Source organism: Scyliorhinus torazame, chromosome 14 (genome assembly GCF_047496885.1).
Source record: "Scyliorhinus torazame isolate Kashiwa2021f chromosome 14, sScyTor2.1, whole genome shotgun sequence".
Classification (NCBI taxonomy): Eukaryota; Metazoa; Chordata; class Chondrichthyes; order Carcharhiniformes; family Scyliorhinidae; genus Scyliorhinus; species Scyliorhinus torazame.
The window spans coordinates 108047119-108069528 of NC_092720.1; the positions used below are offsets into that span (position 1 = coordinate 108047119).

At 44.6% G+C, this 22410-nt stretch overlaps 1 protein-coding gene across 1 annotated transcript in view; it reads right to left on the reverse strand.

Moving 5' to 3' along the window:
- Positions 1-12696: 12696 nt before the first annotated feature.
- Positions 12697-22410, reverse strand: part of LOC140389946 (uncharacterized) — a 41620-nt gene continuing 31906 nt past the window's right edge. The window contains exons 4-5 of the mRNA XM_072474628.1: positions 17940-18091; positions 12697-16139 (exon numbers count right to left, since the gene is read on the reverse strand). Of these exons, the coding sequence (XP_072330729.1) occupies positions 12846-16139; positions 17940-18091 (3446 nt within the window). The 3' untranslated portion in view covers positions 12697-12845. The remainder of the gene's footprint in view (positions 16140-17939; positions 18092-22410) is intronic.

A 22410-nucleotide genomic window follows, 5' to 3' on the forward strand; every position in this document is an offset into this window, starting at 1 on the left:
TTTGCTCTACCCGTCACTTCATCCTCTTCCCTGCATCCCCCATCTTTCCTTCCCTGCAACTCCCTTCCTTCCCAACCCGTTTTCTCTCTCCTCCACTCCTCCCATGCCTCTACCCCAGTGACTAATTGTGCCTTCCTTACCATTTCATTGGCTAGGTTAAGAATAAACAGTGGATCCTTGTTGGTTTATTTGGTTCAGTTGCTTATTCAGCTAAGCAATTCTGGGGAGCAAGTGACTGAATTTGCATAATAACATTCTTGTTCTTGCTTTAATTTTTCTAAATGTACATGAAATGTACCGAATTACAAAGGTTGCTCACAAAATAGTATAAAGTTTGAAACTAAACTCTGATAGCAGTGGTGTTTGATTACACTGACACCTTCCTTTTGCATGTTTCATATTGTTCGCTTTTGAATAATCATTGTTACCTTCTTTCAAAATTCTCTTTAACGATTACAATTCAATGACGTTGACTTGTATAAATACAGCTTTGACAAGGGGTGGTCTACACTCTAAATATTAGCTCCCTTCTCTCTCTCCACTGATGCTGTCAGACCTGCTGAGATTGTCCAGTACTTTCTGTTTTTGTATAAATGCATGTCGCAGAGCGAGGTCATCAGACTAATTAAAACGTTAAAAGGCATTTCCACTCAGTTCGATTTTCTGGCACTCACCTTTTTGCATATACATGTTTTTCTGTTTCTATTTTAAATATTAGAGTCACAGAGTCATACAGTAGAGAAGAGGCCCTTCGGCCCATCGAGTCTACACCGACAAAACTACACTAAATCAACACTAATCTGGGGCGGAATTCTCTGGAAACGGCGCGATGTCCGCCGACTGGCGCCCAAAACGGCGCCAATCAGACGGACATCGCGCTGCCCCAAAGGTGCGGAATGCTCCGCATCTTTGGGGGCCGAGCCCCAACATTGAGGGGCTAGGCCGACGCCGGAGAAATTTCCGCCCCGCCAGCTGGCGGAAACGGCCTTTGGTGTCCCGCCAGCTGGCGCGGAAATGACATCTCCGGGCGGCGCATGCGCGGGAGCGTCAGCGGCCGCTGACAGTTTCCCACGCATGCGCAGTGGAGGGAGTCTCTTCCACCTCCGCCATGGTGGAGACCGTGGCGGAGGCGGTGGGCCCCGATCGCGGGCCAGGCCACCGTGGGGGCACCCCCCGGGGTCAGATCGCCCCGCGCCCCCCCCCAGGACCCCGGAGCCCGCCCGCGCCGCCTTGTCCCGCCGGTAAGGTAAGTGATTTAATTTACGCCGGCGGGACAGGCAATTTATCGGTGGGACTTCGGCCCATCCGGGCCGGAGAATCGAGCGGGGGGGCCCGCCAACTAGCACGGCGCGATTCCCGCCCCCACCGAATATCCGGTGCCGGAGACTTCAGCAACCGGCGGGGGTGGGATTCACGCCAGCCCCCAGCGATTCTCCGACCCGGCAGGGGGGTCGGAGAATGTTGCCCCTGATTTCCAACACTTGGCCATAACCTTGAAGTGCTCGTCCACAGACTTTTTAAAGATTGTGAGGTTTCCCCAGCTGTGCTACCCTCCCAGGCAGCACATTCCAGACTCCCTTTGGGTGAAAAATGTTTTCCTCAAATCCCCTCTAAACCTGCCTCTCACCTTAAAACTTTGCCCCCTTGTTACTGACCCTTCAACTAAGGGGAACAGCTGCTTCCAATCCACCCTGTCCGTACCCCCTATAATCGTATAAGGTAAAGTTGTCGAAGTCCCAGATGACATTTCCCCTTTGAGAGAGAGAGCTGACTGGTGATGGTTTAACCTGAGGATCACCAAACCTCAGGCAAGCGGGAAAGGTGGAGAAAGCTCAGCTGGTATGGGAATTGAATCCATGCTGCTGGCCTGGCTCTGCATCATGAACCAGCTGTCTAACCAACTGAGCTAAACTGGACCCCATAATCATATACACCCCCTCCCACTCTGCACTAAAGAAAACAACCCAAACCTATCCAGCCTCTCTTCATTGATCAAATCTTCCATCCCAGGCAACTTCCTGGTAAATCTCCTCTGCACCCTCTCCAGTGCAATTATATCCTTCCTATAGTGAGGCGACCAGGATTGCACACAGTATTCCAGCTGTGGCCTAACCAAAGTTTTCAATAGCTCCAACATAACTTTCCTGCTCTTATAATCTATGCCATGACTGATAAAGGCAAGTGGCAAGTTACATTTGCACAACACAAGTGCCAGGCAATGACGATTTCTTACAAAAGAGGGTCTAGCCACCCTCCCTTGACATTAAATGGCATTGGGCAGCGCGGTGGTGCAGTGATTAGCACCGCTACCTCATGGCACCGAGGACCCGGGTTTGATCCCAGCCCCGGGACTCTGTCCGTGTGGAGTTTGCACATTCTCTCCGTGTCTGTGTGGGTCTCACCCCCACAACCCCAAAAGGTTGTGCAGGGTAGGTGGATTGGCCATGCTAAATTGCCCCTTAATTGGAAAAAAATAATTGGGTACTCTAAATTTATTTTAAAAATGACATTCAATGGCATTACCATCGCTGAATACGCCACAATCAACATCCTGGGGGTTACCATTGACCAGAACTGGACCAGCCATATTAATACTGTGGCAACCAGGGCAGGTCAAAGGCTAGGAAACTCACCTCCTGAACTCCTCAAAGTCTGTCCACGATCTACAAGGCACAAGTCAGGAGTGTGATGGAATACTCTCCACTTGCCTGGATGAGTGCAGCTCCACCAATACTCAAGAAGCTCGATGCCATCTAGGACAAAGTAGTCCGCTTGACTGCTCCCATTCCACAAACATTCAAACCCTCCACCACCGCCGAACAGTGGCAGCCGTATGTGCCATCTACAAGATGCACTGCAGTAACTCACCAAGATTCCTCAGACAGCACCTTCCAAACCCACGACCACTATCATCGAGAAGGACAAGAGTAACAGATACCTGGGAATTCCACCACCTGGAGGTTACCCTCCAAGTCACTCACCACCCTGACTTGGAAATATATCTGAAATATATCTTACCTGATAGAATTTCATAGAATTTACAGTGCAGGAGGCCATTCAGCCCATTGAGTCTGCACCGGCCCTTGGAAAGAGCACCCTACTTAAGCCCCATGCCTCCACCCTATCCCCTTTATCCCCATAACTGAGTAACCCCACCCAACTTTTTTTGGACACTAAGGACAATTTAGAATGGTCAATCCACCCAACCCTGGACCGCAGTAGGAAACCGAAGCACCTGGAGGAAATCCACGCACACACAGGGAGAATGTGCAGACTCCACACAGACTGCGACCCAAGCCGGGAATCAAACCCAGGACCCCAGAGCCGTGAAGCAACTGTGCCAGGCCACCGTGCCGCCCTGAGGCATGTGATATTTATATGATTGCTCGATAGCACCATCTAGTGACTCGAGTAGTAACATTACATTAACCCTTTATGTTCCTTACAATGGGCAGCACGGTGGTGCAGTGGCCAGCACAGACGTCCCACGGTGCCGAGGTCCCAGGTTCGATCCCGGCTCTGGGTCACTGTCCGCCCGGAGCCCACACATTCTCCCCACTCCTGCGTGGGCCTCGCCCCCACAACCCAAAGATGTGCAGGGTAGGTGGATGGATCATGCCAAATTGCCTCTTAATTGGAAAAAATGAATTGGGTACTCCAAGTAAAAAAAAGTTCCTTACAATATCCACATATTGTGACATCCCCTTCTTTGAAAACTTTAATTTTACATTCATCTTTACATACAGACAGTATGGGCAATGTACAGTAATGAACATTATTAAAGTTACACATGAGTTAAATCAATGTTTTACAGTTCATAGATTGAGATGATCAGCTTTCTTTTTTGATCTCGTTGATCTTCTCAATCCCACAGTCATGTAGTCAAAATTCTCTTTCTTCTGATCGGGACTTGTATTAGTCAGTTGAGTAGACTGGTTTCTTTGACAAATATCACATTCAGAAATATAATTTTCAATATCAGAATTTATGTCAGGCCAAAACACGGATTGCCTCGCACGTCGCTTATATTTCTCAATACCCTGATGCCCTTCATGGGTCTGGGTAAGAATCTGTCTTCTCAAATTTGTAGGAATGATTAAGGAATGATGAAGGAGCTGCGCTCCAAAAGCTAGTGATTCGAAACAAACCTGTTGGACTTTAACCTGGTGTTGTAAGACTTCTTATTGTGCCCACCACAGTCCAACGCAGGCATCTCCACATCATAAAAATGTATCACCAGTCCTCCACTGTCGGTGGAGCAATATCCTGGAATTCTCTCCCTAACAGCACAGTGGGTGTACCTACAACTGAAGGGCTGCAATGGTTCAAGAAGGCAATTCACCACCACTTTTTGAAGGGCAACTAGTGATGGGCACTAAATTCTGGCCTAACCATCGCCGCCCACATCCCGTAAATGAATAATTTTTATAAGTGTCCTGTATGCCTTCATAACTACCCTATTAACCTGTCCTGCTACCTTCAGAGATCTGTGGACAAGCACACCAAGATCCCTCTGTTCCTCTGAGCATCTTAGTACATCCTTGAGTACACCCTTGTCTTGTTACTCCTTCCTAAGTGCATCACCTCACTTTTCAGGGTTAAATTCCAACTGCCCATCTGATCAACCCTTCTATATCTTATTGCAACCTAAGACCTTCCTCACTATTAACCACCCTGCTAATATTCAGGTCATCCGCAAATTTACTTATTACACCCCCCTCCCCACATTCTTTTCTATATTGTTTATATATACCACGAACTATAAGGGATCTAGCACTGATCCCTGTGGTATGCCACTGGAATCCAGCCTCCAGTCACACACAGTCTTTTACTACCACCTTCCGTCTCCTACAGCTAAGACAGTTTTGGATCCTACTTGACAAATCACCCTGGATCCCTTACCTTCTTTATCAGCCTCCCTTATGGGACCTTGCAAAAGCCATTTTTGAAATCCATATAAACCATATCAACTACCCTCATCTACAACCTGATCACCTCCTCGGAAAATTATATCAAATTTATTAGGCATGACCTCGCTCTGGCAAAGCCATACTGACTATCCCTGATCAAACCTTGCCTCTCCAAGTGTAGATTAATTTTCTCCTTCAGAAGTTTCTCTAATTGTTTCCCACCACTGATGTGAGACTCACTGGTTTGTAATTCCCTGGTCTATCTCAATCACCATTATTGAAAAGTGGAACCACATTAGCTGTCCTCCAATCTTCAGGTTCCGCCCCTGTGGCCAGAGAGGAATTAAAGATTTGGGTCAGAGCCCCTGTAATTCCATCCCTTACCTCCCACAGCAGACTGGGATACAACTCATCTGGATCTGGGGATTTGTCCACATTATTAAGCCTGCCAAAGCCTCCAATACCTTAAAACTCCCTATATCAAACCGGTAAAGAAGCTCACAGTCTCTCTCCCCAAATTCTTTATCAACATTTTCCTTCTCCCAAGTAAAGACAGATGTGAAGTATTTGTTTAACTCTCTACCAATGTCCTCCAGCTCCACGCATAGATTGTCTCATTGGTCCCTAATGGGCCCTACTCTATCCCTGGTTATTCTCTTCCCTTTAATAGGCTTTTAGAATATCTTGGGATTCCCCAGAACCTGTGTATTTAATATCTTAATTGGCTGTTCAGTTACAGAAGTTTATTGGACAGACATCAGGAACCAATCATTTTGCAGCTTCCCGCATGTTCCTTCCATGTGAGGTGCCTATTTGTTTCTGATTGAAAAAGGTGCTACTTGAGACACAGTCCTGTTAGACTTGGTACAGCTCATAAAAGTTGCAGGAACGCAGGAACAAGGTGGTCCCTAGGATTTCTAGCACAGCAGCAGCAACAGCAGTGTCGCCTGGAAGAGCTGACAACATTACCTGTGAAGTTGCTGAAAATTATTTGTTTAACTCAAACTAGAGATACTGGGGGTGGGGGGTGGGGAACAAATCTAGGTAATGATACCCATGAAAAAATGTATTGGAGAAGTTGAACATTTTAAATGACAGCGTTTTAAACAATGTGTCTATCAGTGAGTTAATGCAGAGCTGTGCTTCAGGATCAGATTAGAGGTGGAATAGTTGGTGAGTGGGACATAAGAACGATTCTACCTATCCAGACATTTTAATTGGATTGGGTCATTATTCCTGTCGTGCCAGGATAAGATGGTAGCATCCAAGCTCCCTCTTGCACCAATCGACTGCTCTTTATCCGCAGGGATGTGTTAAGGGGTTAGTGAGGGTGATTCACTTGAGTGAGCTTTCGTGATGAGGAGCATATGTTCATGGGGGCGATTCTCCCAAATGGAGCCCAAGTGTTTGCGCCGTCGTGAACGCCGTCGCGTTTCACGATGACGCGAACCGGGCCCGGGTACGACCTATTCTGTCCCCCACAGGGGGCCAGCACGGTGCTGGAGTGGTTCACGCCGCTCCAGCCTCCTTTCCCGGCGGCAAATGGGCGCTACGCCAACCCGCGCAAGCGCAGCTGGGCCGTGCCAACCCGCGCATGCGTGGGGGACTTCTTTAGCGCGCTGGTCCCGACTCAACATGGCGTCAGTATTGAGGGGCCGGCCGCGAAGGGGAGGAGGCCCGGGGGGGGAGAGGCCGGCCCGTCGATTGATGGGCCCCGATCGCGGGCCAGAACCCATCGGAGGCCCCCCCCCGGTGAAGGAATCCCCTTCCCCCCCCCCACAGGCCGTCCATCGACCGTTTGCGCAGAGTTCCCGCCGGCAGCGACCAGGGGTGAACGGCGTCGATGGGAATCTGGCGTATCTGTGAGGCCGCTCAGCCCATCCGGGCCGGAGAATCGGTGGCCCCGCCGATTCCAGCGGCCCGCGGCCGGCGCCGCGCCAAACGCGCCAGCGCAAATGGTGCCGATTCTCCGCACCTCGGAGAATCGTGTGCTGGCGTCGGGGTGTTGAGGCGCGGTTGCGGCGATTCTCCGGCCTGGCGCGGGCTTCGGAGAATCGCCTCCCATAAATTCATAAGATAAAGGAGCAGAATTAGGCCATTCGGCCCATCGAGTCTGCTCCACCATTCTATCAATGCTGATATGTTCCTCATCTGCTACCTACAATGCTACAGACCAAGAGCTGGATTGCGAAATCAGCCAGGGTATCTCCTCCTTAGAACACATGACCTCGGAGCAGAAGAAAGTAATTTAGCCTCCCGAGCCTAACACCCTCAATGTGAACATGGCTGATCCCATCCTGGCCTCAGCTCCACTGTCCTGCCCATTCTCCATAACCCTTCAACCCATTACCAATTAAAAATCTGTCTAACCCCGTCGTTAAATTTGCTCACTGTCCCTGCATCCACCACACTCTGGGGTAACAAATTCCACAGATTCACAATCCTTTGGGAGAAGTAGTTTTTCCTCAAATCGGTTTTAAATTTGCTACCTTTTATTCTAAGATTACGACCTCTCGTTTTCGAATGCCCCACAAAAGGAAGCATCAGCTCCATGTCTACTTTATCCGTTCCTTGTATACCTCAATTAGATCTCCCCTCATTCTTCTGAACTCTAGAGAATATAAGCCTAAACTGTTCAATCTTTCCTCATATGACAAACCCCTCATCTCTGGAATCAATCTAGTGAATCTCCTCTGAACTGCCTCCAATGCCACTACATCTTTCCTCAAATAAGGGAACCAAAACTGTGCACAATACTCCATAAGTTGTCTTTCCATTTGTTCGACCAAAATGCATGACTTCACACTAATCAATGTAAAACTCCATCTGCCACATTTTGACCCACGCTCCTAACTTATCTATATCCATTTGTAAAGTTCTTATTTCCTCATTGCAGCTTACTGTCCCACCCATTTGTATGTCATCTGCGAATTTGGCTATAGAACCTCCTATCCCTGCATCCAAGTCATTAATATAGATTATAAATTGCTGGGGCCCAGGGACAAAAACCCTGTGGCTCGCCACTAGTTACATCTTGCCATCCAGAAAAATACCCATTTATCCCGACTCTCTGTCTTCTGTCCGTCAGCCAGTCTTCTATCCAAGCTAATAAATTATTCCTAATTCCATGTGATCTCACCTTGTGAATTAACCTTCTGCGTGGCACCTTATCAAATGCCTTCCGGAAGTCTACATCTACACGATCTCCATTAGACGCTTTGCTTGTTACATCTTCAAAGAACTCAAGCAAATTAGTCAAACATGATTTGCCCTTCATAAAACCATGCTGACTCTGATGGATAGCACTTTGGCTTTCCAAATGTCCTGATATTACGTCCTTGATAATTGATTCTAACAATTTTCCAACAACAGATGTTAAACTAACTGGTCTGTAATTTCCCACATTCTGCCTCCCTCTCTTTTTGAATAAGGGCGTTATATTATCATTTTTCCAATCCACTGGAACCTTTCCCATGTCCATGGAATTTTGGAATATCATAACCAATGGATCCACTATCTCTACTGCCACTTCCTTTAACACCCTATGATGTAGGCCATCAGGCCCTGGGGACGTGTCTGCCCTCAATCTCAAGAGTTTGTTGAGTACCATTTCCCTATTGATGGTGAATGTTCCAAGTTTCTATTACATCTGAATTGCCCGTTCCTATAGGAATGGTACTAGTGTCCTCCACTGAGAAAACTGAGGCAAAGTATTGATAGGCATCTCAGCCATTTCTGTGTTCCCCACTATTAACTCACCAATTTCATCTTCCAAGGGGCCAACATTCACTTAGCAACTCTCCTCCCTTTTATGTACCTGTAGAAGCTTTTGCTATCCTTTTTGATATTCTGTGCTAGTTTTTTTTCATAAATTACCTTAGCTCTTTTTATTACATTTTTAATATCCCTTTGTTTATGTTTGAAAGTTTCCTAATCTTCCAGCCTGGCCTTTGCAATTTGTCCTTGTAATGTCCTTGACCTCCTTGTTTAGCCATGGATGTTTTTTACCCCCTTCCCATCTTTCTTCCTCACTGGGATATATTTTAGTTGTGAGGAATTGAGTATCTCCATAAACAACTACCACTTCTCATCAGCTGTCTTACCTTTTAGCCTTCCTGCCCAGTCGATACGGACCAAATCTGACCTCAATCCTATGTAATTTCCTTTGTTAAATTCCAGAACACTAGTGTGAGACTCCACTTTCTCGCCCCAAACATAATCTTGAATTCTACCATACTATGGTCACTACTCCTAGTGAATCCTTAACTATGAGGTCATTAATTAATCCTTCCTCATTACAGAATACCAAATTCAGAGTCAGAGTAGCCTCCTCCCTGATTGGTTCCCCAACATACTGTTCCAGGAAACAATCTCTAATGCATTCAATGAGCTCTGCCTTCAGGTTACCCTTGTCAATTTGATTCCTCCAGTCGATGTGCATATTAAAATCACCCATTGTTATTGCCGTACCTTTCGTACAAGCCCCCAGCATTTCCTGGTTTATTCTGTGCCCCACTGTAGAACTACTGTTTGGGGAGCTATACATTACTCCTACCAAGGACTTCTTCCCTTTCTTATATTTTATCTCTACCCAGACTGATTCCACATCTTGATCTCCAGTGCTCATGTCATTTCTCATTACAGCACTGATCCTTTCCTCACCAGCAGGACTACGCCACCTCCTATTTCTTTCATCCTACCTTTCCGAAATTTTGCATAACCTTGGATATTCAATTCCCAGACGTGGTCCCCCTGTAACCACGTTTCAGTAATCCCCACCAAGTTTGTTAACCTTTTGTTTCTATTTGCGCCATTAGCTCATTAAGTTTGTTATGAATGCTTCTTGCATTTAGATACAAAGCTTTTAAATTTGTTTTAATGTTAGGTTTCCCTACTCTTCTATAATTCTTTGGTGTATAAAGACATTCACCTGTTCTGTCCCTCACTTTCATTTTCTGGTAACCATCCACCACATTGCTAACCTGCACTCTTTCCTCCTCCTTTAAATTGGGGTTTCTAGTTTCCCCTACAATTGAACCCCCACCCCCCCCCCCCCCCACCCCTATTATTTAGTTTTAAGCCCTATCTACAGCCCTAGTTACGCGATTCATTAGGACTCTGGTCCCAGCATGATTGAGATGAAGACCTCCCTTCGGAACAGGTCCCCTCTTCCCCTGTACTGGTGCTAATGTCCCAGGAATTCAATGTCCCATTTCTCCCACACCATTCTTTGAGCCACGTGTTTTCCTCCTTAATCTTATTGACCTTGTGCCAATTAGTTTGTGGCTCAGGTAGTAATCCAGAGATTATTACCTTTTTGGTTCTGCTTTTTAATTTAGCTCTTAGCTGTTCATACCGGCATAGCAGAACCTCTGTCCTTGTTCTACCTATGTCATCGGTAACAACGTGGAGCACAACAAATGGATCTTTACCTTCCCCTCCAAGTTCCTCTGCAGCCCAGATGAGATATCCTGAACCCGAGCACCAGGCAGGCAACACTACATTCGGGATTCTCGACCCTCGTCACAGAGAACAGTGTCAATTCCCCGAAGTATAGTATCCCCAATTATGGCTACATTACTTTTCTCTCCCCCCAACTTGAATGGCTCCCTGTACCACGGTGCTGTGGTCAGTTTACTCATCCTCCCTGCAGTCCCCATTCCCGTCCACACAGGGAACACGAATCTCAAATATGTTTGACAGGGATAAAGGCTGATGCTGCTGCAACCCTACCTCCTGGATCCCTCTACCTGCGTCATTCACAGTCACACCCTCGTCTGCGTGACCACTGGCCGAATTTAAGTTAGTTATTGTAAGTGGTGTGACTACCTCCTGGAACACTATGTCCAGGTACCTCTCCCCCTCCCGGATGTGTTGTAGTGTCCGAAACCCAGACTCCAGCTCATCAACTCTGAGCCAAAGTTCCTCAAGCAACTATCACTTACTACAGATGTGCCCACTGAGCCTTCCTGGGATGTCCTTTGTTTTTTTTCCCCAGCTGGAACTCTTGTCAGTTTCAGTGAGAGCGACGATGCTTCCTCACCTTCCCGAGTTGCAATTTGTTTAATTACCGGTCAACTATTCTCCTCTCCGCTACGGTGTGTGGAACTCCTCTCTCTGACTCTGCTCCCTGGAGACTTACCAGTCACTTCTCTCCCTTGTAGCCTCAGCTGCCAGTTTCACGTTCTCCAAATTCCACCTAATCCCAGTTTTCATCCAACTCCAAAATACACTCTCACTCAGCCAAAGCAGCACCTTCCAGTGAAGACGTTGGTACCTTCCTATTTCAAAATCACGGTCCCACATCCTGGTCTCTAACGGACATATGTTCCACCCCTGTTTAATCTACCATTTTGCTCTCCTAATTGTTTTTTTAAGTTTCCCTCTACACTTTCTATACGCCACAAAGCCCTTAGCTGATTTGCTCCATTTGTCTTAGAATCATAGAATTTACAGAGTAGAAGGAGGCCATTCGGACCATTGAGTCTGCACCGGCCCTTGGAAAGAGCACCCTACTTAATCGCATGCCTCCACCCTATCCCCATAACTCAGTAGCCCCACCTATCCTTTTGGACACTAAGAAGCAATTTATCATGACCAATCCACCTAACCCGCACATCTTTGGACTGTGGGAGGAAACCGGGGCATCCGAAGGAAATCCATGCAGAACGGGGAAACTCCACACAGCCAGCCACCTGAGACCGGAATTGAACCCGGGTCTCTGGAGCTGCAAAGCAGCAGTGCTAACTACTGTATCACCGTACGTGCTAAAAGCCACTCTTTTCTTTCTTATTCAGTCCTGAATATTTCTAGACATCCAGGGCTCTCTGGGATTGTTGCTTCTACATTTAACCCTAAATGGGACATGTTGAACCTGTTCTCTCCCCATTCAATTGGGAATGCTGCACCCCACCCTCCCATCTCACTGCTCTGCTGAAGAATTTCCCAGGTGAAGCTGTTCCCAGTCTATTTTGGCTAGATCTTGCCTTATTCCAATAAAATCTGCCTTCCCTCAATCCACAACTGTTTTTTGAAGACCATCTTTTTCCTTTTCCACAGCAAACTTAAATCAAACCGTGTTGTGGTCGCTATCACTAAAATGCTCCCCACCACCACCTTAAACACCTGTCCAGCTTCATCAACTTTTTTTTTTGAAAGCCTGTTTCTCATTGGACATTTCATGTACTAACAATTCTATGTATTAAAAAATACTTCCAAGCCTTAAACGTTCAGTTGGTTTTGCTCCCTTAATTCATTTTAAATGTCCAAAGGATCATGTTATATAAACAGGAGGAATCTGCACAGGACACAATATAGCATTGAATATATTTTAGTTTCTCTCAGTTTTCTTACAATCCGGAAAACAATGACACATAACACTTGGAGAAAAGGAATTCATCGCCCTCTTTTCTGTTGAAATAATATTCAATCAGTGGGCTTCAGTAATAATTGAATTAAAAATGGAAGGCAGTGGGTATTTTTGATACAATATTAGAGGTGTCAGTGCAGAAAGAAAACTACACTTTTCCACTTAAATATATTTCTATCTCACAAGAAACAAGGCCAATGAAATAAAAATGCCTTTTTTGATTTTGCATCATGTGAGAACTACTGTCAAAGTCCATCAAAATCTGGCTAAGTGTTAATACATGATTTAGCTAAAGGGAGATAAAGGACAGAGAAATAAGTCTGCACCTTTGTTGTGGAATTATCTATCAATTTATGATTATCGTATGGAAGCATGCTGCATCGGGACCTCAGTAAAAACTGCTGGCACAGACACAAATTAGTAGGAAATGTGTTCTTTTATTTACTTACTCAGATCAATATTTTAGATTCACATCTCTTCAATTTTCTATTATTCAGAGGCATACAATACAAATAAAGCCATCACAAATACCTTTCCTCTAGCAAAGGTAATAGACTTGCGGAGATCTAGTTATCTCCTTCAGAGGCATTTGGATTTTTTTGAGAATCATCTTCAATTTCAGTTACATGATGAGTCTCCTGATCACTTTGATATCGTTCTTCATACCCTGCACTATAAGGGTTATATACATGATGATATTGATCATAAGACGTTGTCACATCATTAATATCATTTTCATAAGGACACGGAGTTTCAAGGTCTGGATCACAGATGATTTCATAACGACTAGTATCACGGAAGTCACCCTCTCCGTCAGTAGCACCAAATCGCTCCATGCGGCATTCAAAGTCACAGTCAGAATCTGGTTCATAAAAATCCTCTTTCTCATTGCGGCAGTTGGAGTCATAATATGGGTCGCAGTCTTCTCTGTGTATTTGGTCACCACCGTGAGATTGAGAAGTCTGGCAGTCAGGGTCGTGTTCAGGATTACAGATGCCTCTTGGCTGATGAGAGTCTGTTGCCACTCCATTACAATAAGGGTCATATGGGTCACACACCTTTGTATGTGTTCGTTGACTGGAATGGGAGAGCCTATGACTACAATCAGGGTCATGGTCAGGGTTACACTCACGCACCATCTGTTCGTGACAGTTTGAATCAGAATTTGGATCACAATCTTCTGGGCGCCTTCTGTCTTGTGTTTGCTCATTAATGTGAGATTGAGATCTGTCACAATGAGGGTCAACATTTGGATCACAATTCTCTGCAGCTGCACTCTCTTGCTGTCGAGCATGATATCGGGAGTAACACTCCGGGTCAGTGTGTGGGTCACAATTCTCTGAGGCTGCTCGTTCTTGCTCCCTCGCTCGATATCGGGAATAACACTCAGGGTCTGTATATGGATCACAATTCTCTGTGGCTGTTCGTTCTTGCTCCCTCTCTCGTTGTCGGGAATAACACTCAGGATCCGTGTATGGATCACAATTCTCTGAGGATGCTCGTTCTTGCTCCCTCGCTCGATATCGGGAATAACACTCCGGATCCGTGTATGGATCACAATTCTCTGAGGATGCTCGTTCTTGCTCCCTCGCTCGATATCGGGAATAACACTCCGGATCCGTGTATGGATCACAATTCTCTGAGGCTGCTCGTTCTTGCTCCCTCGCTCGATATCGGGAATAACACTCCGGATCCGTGTATGGATCACAATTCTCTGAGGATGCTCGTTCTTGCTCCCTCGCTCGATATCGGGAATAACACTCCGGATCCGTGTATGGATCACAATTCTCTGAGGCTGTTTGTTCCTGCTCTCTACCTCGATATCGGGAATAACACTCCGGATCCGTGTGTGGGTCACAATTCTCTGAGGCTGCTCGTTCTTGCTCCCTCGCTCGATATCGGGAATAACACTCCGGATCCGTGTGTGGGTCACAATTCTCTGAGGCTGCTCGTTCTTGCTCCCTCGCTCGATATCGGGAATAACACTCAGGGTCTGTATATGGATCACAATTCTCTGTGGCTGTTCGTTCTTGCTCCCTCTCTCGTTGTCGGGAATAACACTCAGGATCCGTGTGTGGGTCACAATTCTCTGAGGATGCTCGTTCTTGCTCCCTCGCTCGATATCGGGAATAACACTCCGGATCGGTGTATGGATCACAATGCTCTGAAGCTGTTCGTTCTTGCTCTCTCGCCCGGTATCGGGAATAACACTCAGGGTCCGTGTATGGATCACAATTCTCAGAGATTGTTCGTTCTTGCTCCCTCGCCCGGTATCGGGAATAACACTCAGGGTCCGTGTATGGATCACAATTCTCAGAGATTGTTCGTTCTTGCTCTCTCGCCCGGTATCGGGAATAACACTCAGGGTCCGTGTATGGGTCACAATCCTCTGGGTTTGCTCTTCTATGACAATAGGGATCACGTTCGGGATCACAGTTTCTGTCTTGTTCAGGTACTTGATTGTATTCATTTCCACGACAGTTGGGGTCATGGGGGTCACAGTTATCATTTGGCTGAGAATCATGAACTGGATAACAGTCCGGATGATAATAGAGATCACAATCATAACCTTCCTTTGTTTTCCCTTTGTACATGGATTGAGGCCTGCGGCAATTACGATCATATTCAGGATCACAGTCAGGATCTTGAACATCTTGGTCAATAGATTTTACATTTTGTCGACAGTTGGGGTCACGATAGGGATCACATTCAAATTCACTTTTACCACCGTATACTGAGCTCTCAGCCCTACAATAAGGATCATATCTTGGGTCACATTCAGAGTCTGGTGCAGGTTCATCCTTAGGATGATATGCTGATTGACAGTTGCGATCATAGTATGGGTCACAATCATACGGACTTTTATATGCAGCCAGGGTGGAGCGGCAATATGGATCTTTTGCAGTGTCACACGCAGAGTGTGTGGAATGCACTTCTTTCTTTGTTCTTGGAAAGCAGTTAGGATCTGAGTATGGATCACATGTTTTCTTTAAGTAGGCAACTAGTGCCAGACAGTGCGGATTATTTGGATCATATGGATTGCAATACTGGTTTACTAACTGAGCATATTGGGTGTACGTGTAGGGTTGTTGGTAGCAGTTTGCATCAGAACGTGGATCACATGCAGAATATGCTGATGGGATGTGCTTAGAATATGAGTCAGGATTGCAGTAAGGATCTTTCGAGGGGTCACATGACACTACCTGGGCTCTGCAGTTGGGGTTTTTGTATGGGTCACATGGTTCTGCTCTGCCATATGCATCTTTCGGTGGATCAATGGGGTATTTATCAGTTCTGCAGTATGGATCTTTCTGTGGATCGCAGGAGTATGCTTCCGCTCTGCAGTATGGATCTTTCTGTGGATCGCAGGAGTATGCTTCTGCTCTGCAGTATGGATCTTTCTGTGGATCGCAGGGGTATCTCCCTGTTCTGCAGTATGGATCTTTCTGTGGATCACAGGAGTATGCTTCTGCTCTGCAGTATGGGTCTTTCTGTGGATCACAGGAGTATGCTTCTGCTCTGCAGTATGGATCTTTCTGTGGATCGCAGGAGTATGCTTCTGCTCTGCAGTATGGGTCTTTCTTCGGATCGCAGGAATATGCATCTTCTCTGCAATATGGATCTTTCTTTGGATCGCAGGAGTATGCTTCTCCTCTACAGTTTGGGTCTCTGTAAGGGTCACATTGCTTTTGAGTATAAGCTACTTGCTTCTGAAGAATAGTTGGCTGACAATCAGGATCTTTTGCTGTGTCGCATTCCTCTTCACGCAGACGCTGAAGATATGCTTGATATGACTGATGGCCTTCATCTCTGTTCTTGGCCTTAAGATAGTGTAGATAAACTCTATCCATTTCATGTACCTGAAGTAAAATGGAAGTAGTGGTAGATAATAGTGGGTATTCCAAAAGTCTGGCACATTTCTGCTAACTTGCACCTATTGGCAAAATAGCTCACGTTCTTGTCTGATAAACTGCAATTTATAATTTCCTCATCTTCTGCTTTAGTTTTATGTGACACACTGTTCCTCCACCCAGAGGTTCAATAAGCCTTTGGCCTTTTGCAGCCAGTGGTTGTGAGGTAGGTGCGAATATCTGTGCAGCTGTCTTATTTATTACACATTCTCTTTCTACTGCAAAGCTATCAATCCAGTTTAATTCATCCCTCTGACAGCCCAGTTGAGATTGGCGAGCCAACATATTGTTGTTGGAGCATTCAATCTGACCGTTGAACACCTATCCACTCTTTGGAAAGTGGGAGACTTTGAGGTGATTCATGAACCAAATTGTTCAATGTGATAATGGGCTGAAATAATTAGGAAGGCACAATCTAAAAATTAAGAACTTTCTGCGGGTCAAAGGGGAACTTATAGTTCCTGCAGTATGGATCTTGTTGAGGATCACAGGAGCATGTTTCTGCTCTGCAGAGTAAGAAGGCAGTTGGGCAAGATTTCTCACACCACAAATTGTGGAGTAAAATATCAGAAAGGACCACAGGAGTGGGCAGGCTAATTAAAGTGATTTATGGTGAAAAGATGGAAAGAAGAGGTTTTCATTGGTGTCACAGAGGCGAGCAATATTTCGCAAAAGCATCATCTCTCAGGTTCAACTGAAAATGACTTTTATTAGATGATAGGTAAGTTCCATGCAAAAATAATTATTTTTTCTATCAAAATATTACCGACAAACTGTTTGCATAGTTTGCCCTCTGGAAGAAGACAATGTACAGATGAAGTCCATGGGATTTTAATGTGTGCTTTTAGATTTAACAGATATGTTTGCATGAGGTAATTTACTAGGCCAGAATTTGCATTAACGGGGTGTCTCATGGCATCTGCCATTAGTTTAACTTGCACTTGCCTCTTCCAGCTCAAAAAGGTATTGCCCGAGAGCTGTTGAAAGCACAACTGATAATGATACAGAAAGTGAAATAGGGCATCCTGAGAGAACAGGATAGTCCCCTTAATCTATGAGTTTTAAGAATTGAGTAAGAAATACTGTAAGAACAAGAAGGACTGAGTTGGTCGTGAGGGGGGGGGGGGCAGTGTTGAATGTAAGTTGGTGAATTCGATGTTTGATCAGATACAGAAAAAAACGAAGAAAGGAAAATAAATATTAAATAAATAGAGAAAATAAAGATGCAGAAATGCTTAAAAATATCTGGCATTTCTAAAATTCCTAAAAGTTCAAATCAAGGGAATGAGACTCAGCACTTGTAAACATTCATTTTTGCTGCCAGAGAGATTAATTGACGGTCATTAACACTTATCACATCAGTAAAAGTGTATTTACACTTGTAATGACAAGGATTAACTTTCAGTTGCAAGTTTACTGTACAAATACAACAAATTCCTAAAAACAATGGGGAGACTAAGGGCAAGATATCAGTTTCCAAGTTAACGACAGGGAATAACAACTCAGGCAGCAACAGTTAGATATTGATATTTACCCGTGCACCTGCTCCTCACCATAGGTTTATCCATAAGTAACTGTAAATGCCATTAGCCTTGCTATTATTCTGGGAGCAAATTCTATCTGGGATTTTCACAGTAACTCCATTGTAGTGTTAATGTAAGCCTACTTGTGGCACTAACAATGATTATTATCATTGGCTATCTATTTTGCATAAGTAAATCCCTCCTTCACAAGAACATTGGTACTTACTCCTTCATCAAATCCAATATCGCTGAAATGCTGATAGGCGATCCAGAAATCTGGGTGCTGTTGATACCGTTTTGTGTGTCGTCGAGAACGTGTTAGTTTCTGTAAGAAGTTTGTTGCTTCTTTGGGTTCCACGGTAATTTTCTGTTCATCAACTGGGAGAAACAGAAAACATGGAATTGGCTGAAATCGAGGCTATTAACTTTGCCAGAGTCCACCAGGCCTGAAAAGTCAGATCTGTGGAAAACAAATTGAAAACTTTTCCATTTTCATGAGTTTTGGCTGAAACAAACGTCCCTCCCAGTGATGAAAATTAAATTTTAAATTTAAAGAGGACTGTAACCTGCATTTATTTAAAATAAATTATTTTAATAAAACTGCATGGCCCTGGAACTGATTCTGAAGTAAGTTGTACAAAGTGTAATGATGAACCTGTTACACTACCATGCCACTCATTATTAGACTACTTAAGATGTCTCCAGACAAGGCACGTCTAAAAGCATCCAGGGACTGAATACCATTTCCAGTAAAGGTAAAGGGAAAGAATTTCCATCCCATCTTGAAGATCCTGGGATTAATTGCCTAGATGAGATAGGTCTACACTGATCCTCTTGACATATACATGTTAAAAGCCAGTTTGTTACCAGCCTGCTGGTGTCTGTCTGTTAATCTGTGGATGTGTGCCGTATGAAAAAGCAGCTGGCAGTTTTCCACACTAAAGGTGTGTGATACATTAACTAAAGCATGGCCCCTGCAAAAATAGCCATCTTCTGCAGGAATATTTCAGAACTCTTTTTCAGACTGTGGAAGTCAATTGCAGCTGGAGAAAGCACAGAAATCTACGTACCAAACCACAGGACAATTGAGGGCAGCACAGTAGCATTGTGGATAGCACAATTGCTTCACAGCTCCAGGGTCCCAGGTTCGATTCCGGCTTGGGTCACTGTCTGTGCGGAGTCTGCACATCCTCCCCGTGTGTGCGTGGGTTTCCTCCGGGTTCTCCGGTTTCCTCCCACAGTCCAAAGATGTGCAGGTTAGGTGGATTGGCCATGATAAATTGCCCTTAGTGTCCAAAATTGCCCATAGTGTTGGGTGGGGTTACTGGATTATGGGGACAGGGTGGAGGTGTTGACCTTGGGTAGGGTGCTCTTTCCAAGAGCTGGTGCAGACTCGATGGGCCGAATGGCCTCCTTCTGCACTGTAAATTCTATGATAATCTATGAATTGAAGGGGTCCAATGGTGGTGAAATAGAGCTGAGTGTTGATGGCATAAACAAAGAACTTGATTGGTTTTCGGATGAGGTCACCGGGGGTAAATAAGAAGATGCAGAAGGCTGGTGGAAGGGGGACAAGGATATATCCTTCAGGGACATCAGCAGTAACGATGCATGAATCAGAGGGAAGCCGCTACAAATGATTCTCTGCCGATTTCTTCAGAACTGAAGAGAGGTAGAAGCGTGATGGGTTTTATGCTGTTGAAGAGGGAATGTGGAGCTGGTGGAGCAAAATAGGACATCAGGAATAAGTTGAACCTCAGGAGAGATTAAATTACAAACTGTCATGGACTGAAGACAAAGGGAATGGTAATGATAGTGTAAAAGACTAAGGTGGATGCTAAAGGCCAGATAGCTGAATGTATGAATAGTAGAACAAGGGACAGCAGTCCCTGAAAGTTAAGTATGAGAATATTGTCATGTGAGAGTACCTTTAAGAAATGGGTGTTTATAAATGAGTGCATATAAATATCTGTAGTGAGAGTACCTTTAAGAAATGGGTGTTTACTACTGCAGTGATGTCAGAGAGTGCGTGGAGCTGGGCTGTCTGTCAGCTTTTTACTTTGTTTTCGGCTGTTTGTTGCAGGGTGTGTTTTAGTTTCGTTTTCAGAGCTGGAGATCTGCAGTCACAGCCAGAAGGGGTATTAGTCACTCTCTCTGTAATCTAAAGACTGTAAATTGATCCATTGGTGATTTAAACCTAATAACTGCTCTCAGTAGTGACATTAACCTGATGTGCTTCTCATTAAAGTTTTTCAAAAAGTCATACGGATGTTAAAAGGACAGCGTAAGGATTACTAAGTGTTGTATTCTTTGGGGGTTGTATTTGAATTAATGGTTGCTAAGATGTTCACTGGATGTTTTAAAAAGGTCAACTTGAGTTCATAGAATAAACATTGTTTTGCTTTAAAAAATACTTTTCCATTTCTGCTGGACAACTCCTATAGAGTGGGTCGTGTGCTCTCCATACCACAATCTAGTAAAAGTTGTGGGTCAGGTGAACTCCATGGTACACTTTGGGGTTCTCTAAACCCTGGCCCATAACAAATCGGGGGCTCGTCCGGGATAAAAGTCTATCTATTGGATTGGCTGAGTGAGCTTAAAGACAGTGAGGGGTAAGCACATTGTGGTTGCTTTTCAGGTGTGGTATTCTAGTTTAAGTGGGGAGTGTGTTGTGGACAATGGCTCCTTCAGAGGCTCTGAAGTTTTGGGGGATGGAGACGGTCACACGCAGTACCTTACGGAAAGAGACTAAAATGCAGACTGTTAGATTTGGCAATAATATTGCAGTTAACATTACCTGACAAAATGCGAAAAGACAAAGTAATTATGGCGGTGGCTAAGCATTTAAAGTTGCCTGAGATACAGTTTGACTCATTGGAAATGGCAAAAATTCAGTTACAAATTAAACAAATGGAACATGAGAAAGAATTAAAGCAGCTTGAATACGAAAGTGAGGAAAAAGAAAAAGAGAGAGAGCGGAAAAAGAAAGAGAAAGAGATAGAGAGGAAAAAGAAATGGAGAGCGAAGGAAGGAGAAAAGAAAGAATAACCCGAGCAGAACAAAAAGAAAGAAAAAGGGAGATACTGATCAGGGAAAAAGATAAAGAGAGAAAGTTTGAACTTCAGAAAATGGCCATGAAACATGACAGTCAGTTAAAATTGGCAGACGTAAAGGGAAACGTACAGTTGGATGATAGTGATGAGAATATGAGAAAGAGCGTCAAAGTCGAAGGCTTGGTGGGGATCTATTTAAATATGTCCAAGCATTGCCAAGGTTTGATGAGAAGGAGGTTGAAGCCTTTTTCATTTCATTTGATAAGGTAGCTACAAAAATGAAATGGCCATAGGACATGTGGGTATTACTGATTCAAACAAAGCTGATATGTAGGGCTAGTGAAGTGTTTGCATCACTACCAGTGAAGGTATCTGGGACTTATGAGGAGGTGAACAAAATCCATCTCAGGTGCATATGAACTAGTGCCTGAAGCCTACAGACAAAGGTTTAGAAATTTAAGGAAAGAATTTGGTCAAACATACATCGGGTTTGAAAGGATCAAAGAGTAATTTTGATAGGTGGATAAGGGCTTTGAAAATAGACCAAACGTATGAAGCTCTCAGAGAAATTATACTTTTGGAGGAATTTAAACATTCAATTCCTGATGTAGTGAGAACTCGTGTGGAACAGCAGAGGGTTAAAACTGCGCGATTGGCAGCAGAAATGGCAGATGATGATGAATTAGTTCATAAATCAAAGCTTGGTTTCTGACATCAGTTTCAGCCTGTGAGGGATAGAAACTGGGGACATAAGAAATACTCAAGTGGTCAAGGTAAAGGTGATCTGATGGGAGATAATAAGGAGAGTACTCAGATTAAAAAAGAAATCCAGGACCGTGGAAAAGAAATGAAAAATGTCAAATGTTTTCACTGTAATAAACTAGGCGATGTAAAGTCACAGTATTGGTGGTTGAAGAAAAGCATTGGGAATGCTGACGTAGTAAAACAGGATAAGACAGTGGGGTTTGTTAAAGTGGTAAAGGAAAGCCCAAGTCAAGTGAAGGAGGTGCAAACGATTGTACAGCCTGATCAAGAGGTGATTGATAAGAAGGTGCCAGATCTCTTTAAAGAATTTACTTGTGTGGGTAAAGTTTACTCATGTGTATCAGGAGGAGCAGGTAAAGAAGTCACAATTTTAAGAGATACTGGAACTAATCAATCTTTAATGGTAAGTGATGAGGAGTTATGTAGTTTGGGAAGAATGTTGCCGGAAAAGGTATTAATATGTGGAATTCAGGGTGAGAGGAGTAGTGTTCCATTATATAAGGTAAGGTTGGAAAGTCCAGTGAAGAATGGTGAAGTGGTAATAGGAGTAATAGAGAAACTATCTTGTCCAGGAATACAGTTTATCTTCGGTAATGATATAGCTGGATCGCAGGTGGGAGTGATGCCTACTGTGGTTGATAAGCCAATGGAAAATCAAACAACTGAAGTCCCCTGGGCCGGATGGGATTTATCCTAGGATTCTTTGGGAAGCTAGGGAGGAGATTGCTGAGACTTTGGCTTTGATCTTTAAGTCATCTTTGTCAACAGGAATAGTGCCAGAAGACTGGCGGATAGCAAATGTTGTCCCCTTGTTCAAGAAGGGGAGTAGAGACAACCCTGGTAACTATTACCAGTAAGCCTTACTTCAGTTGTGGGCAA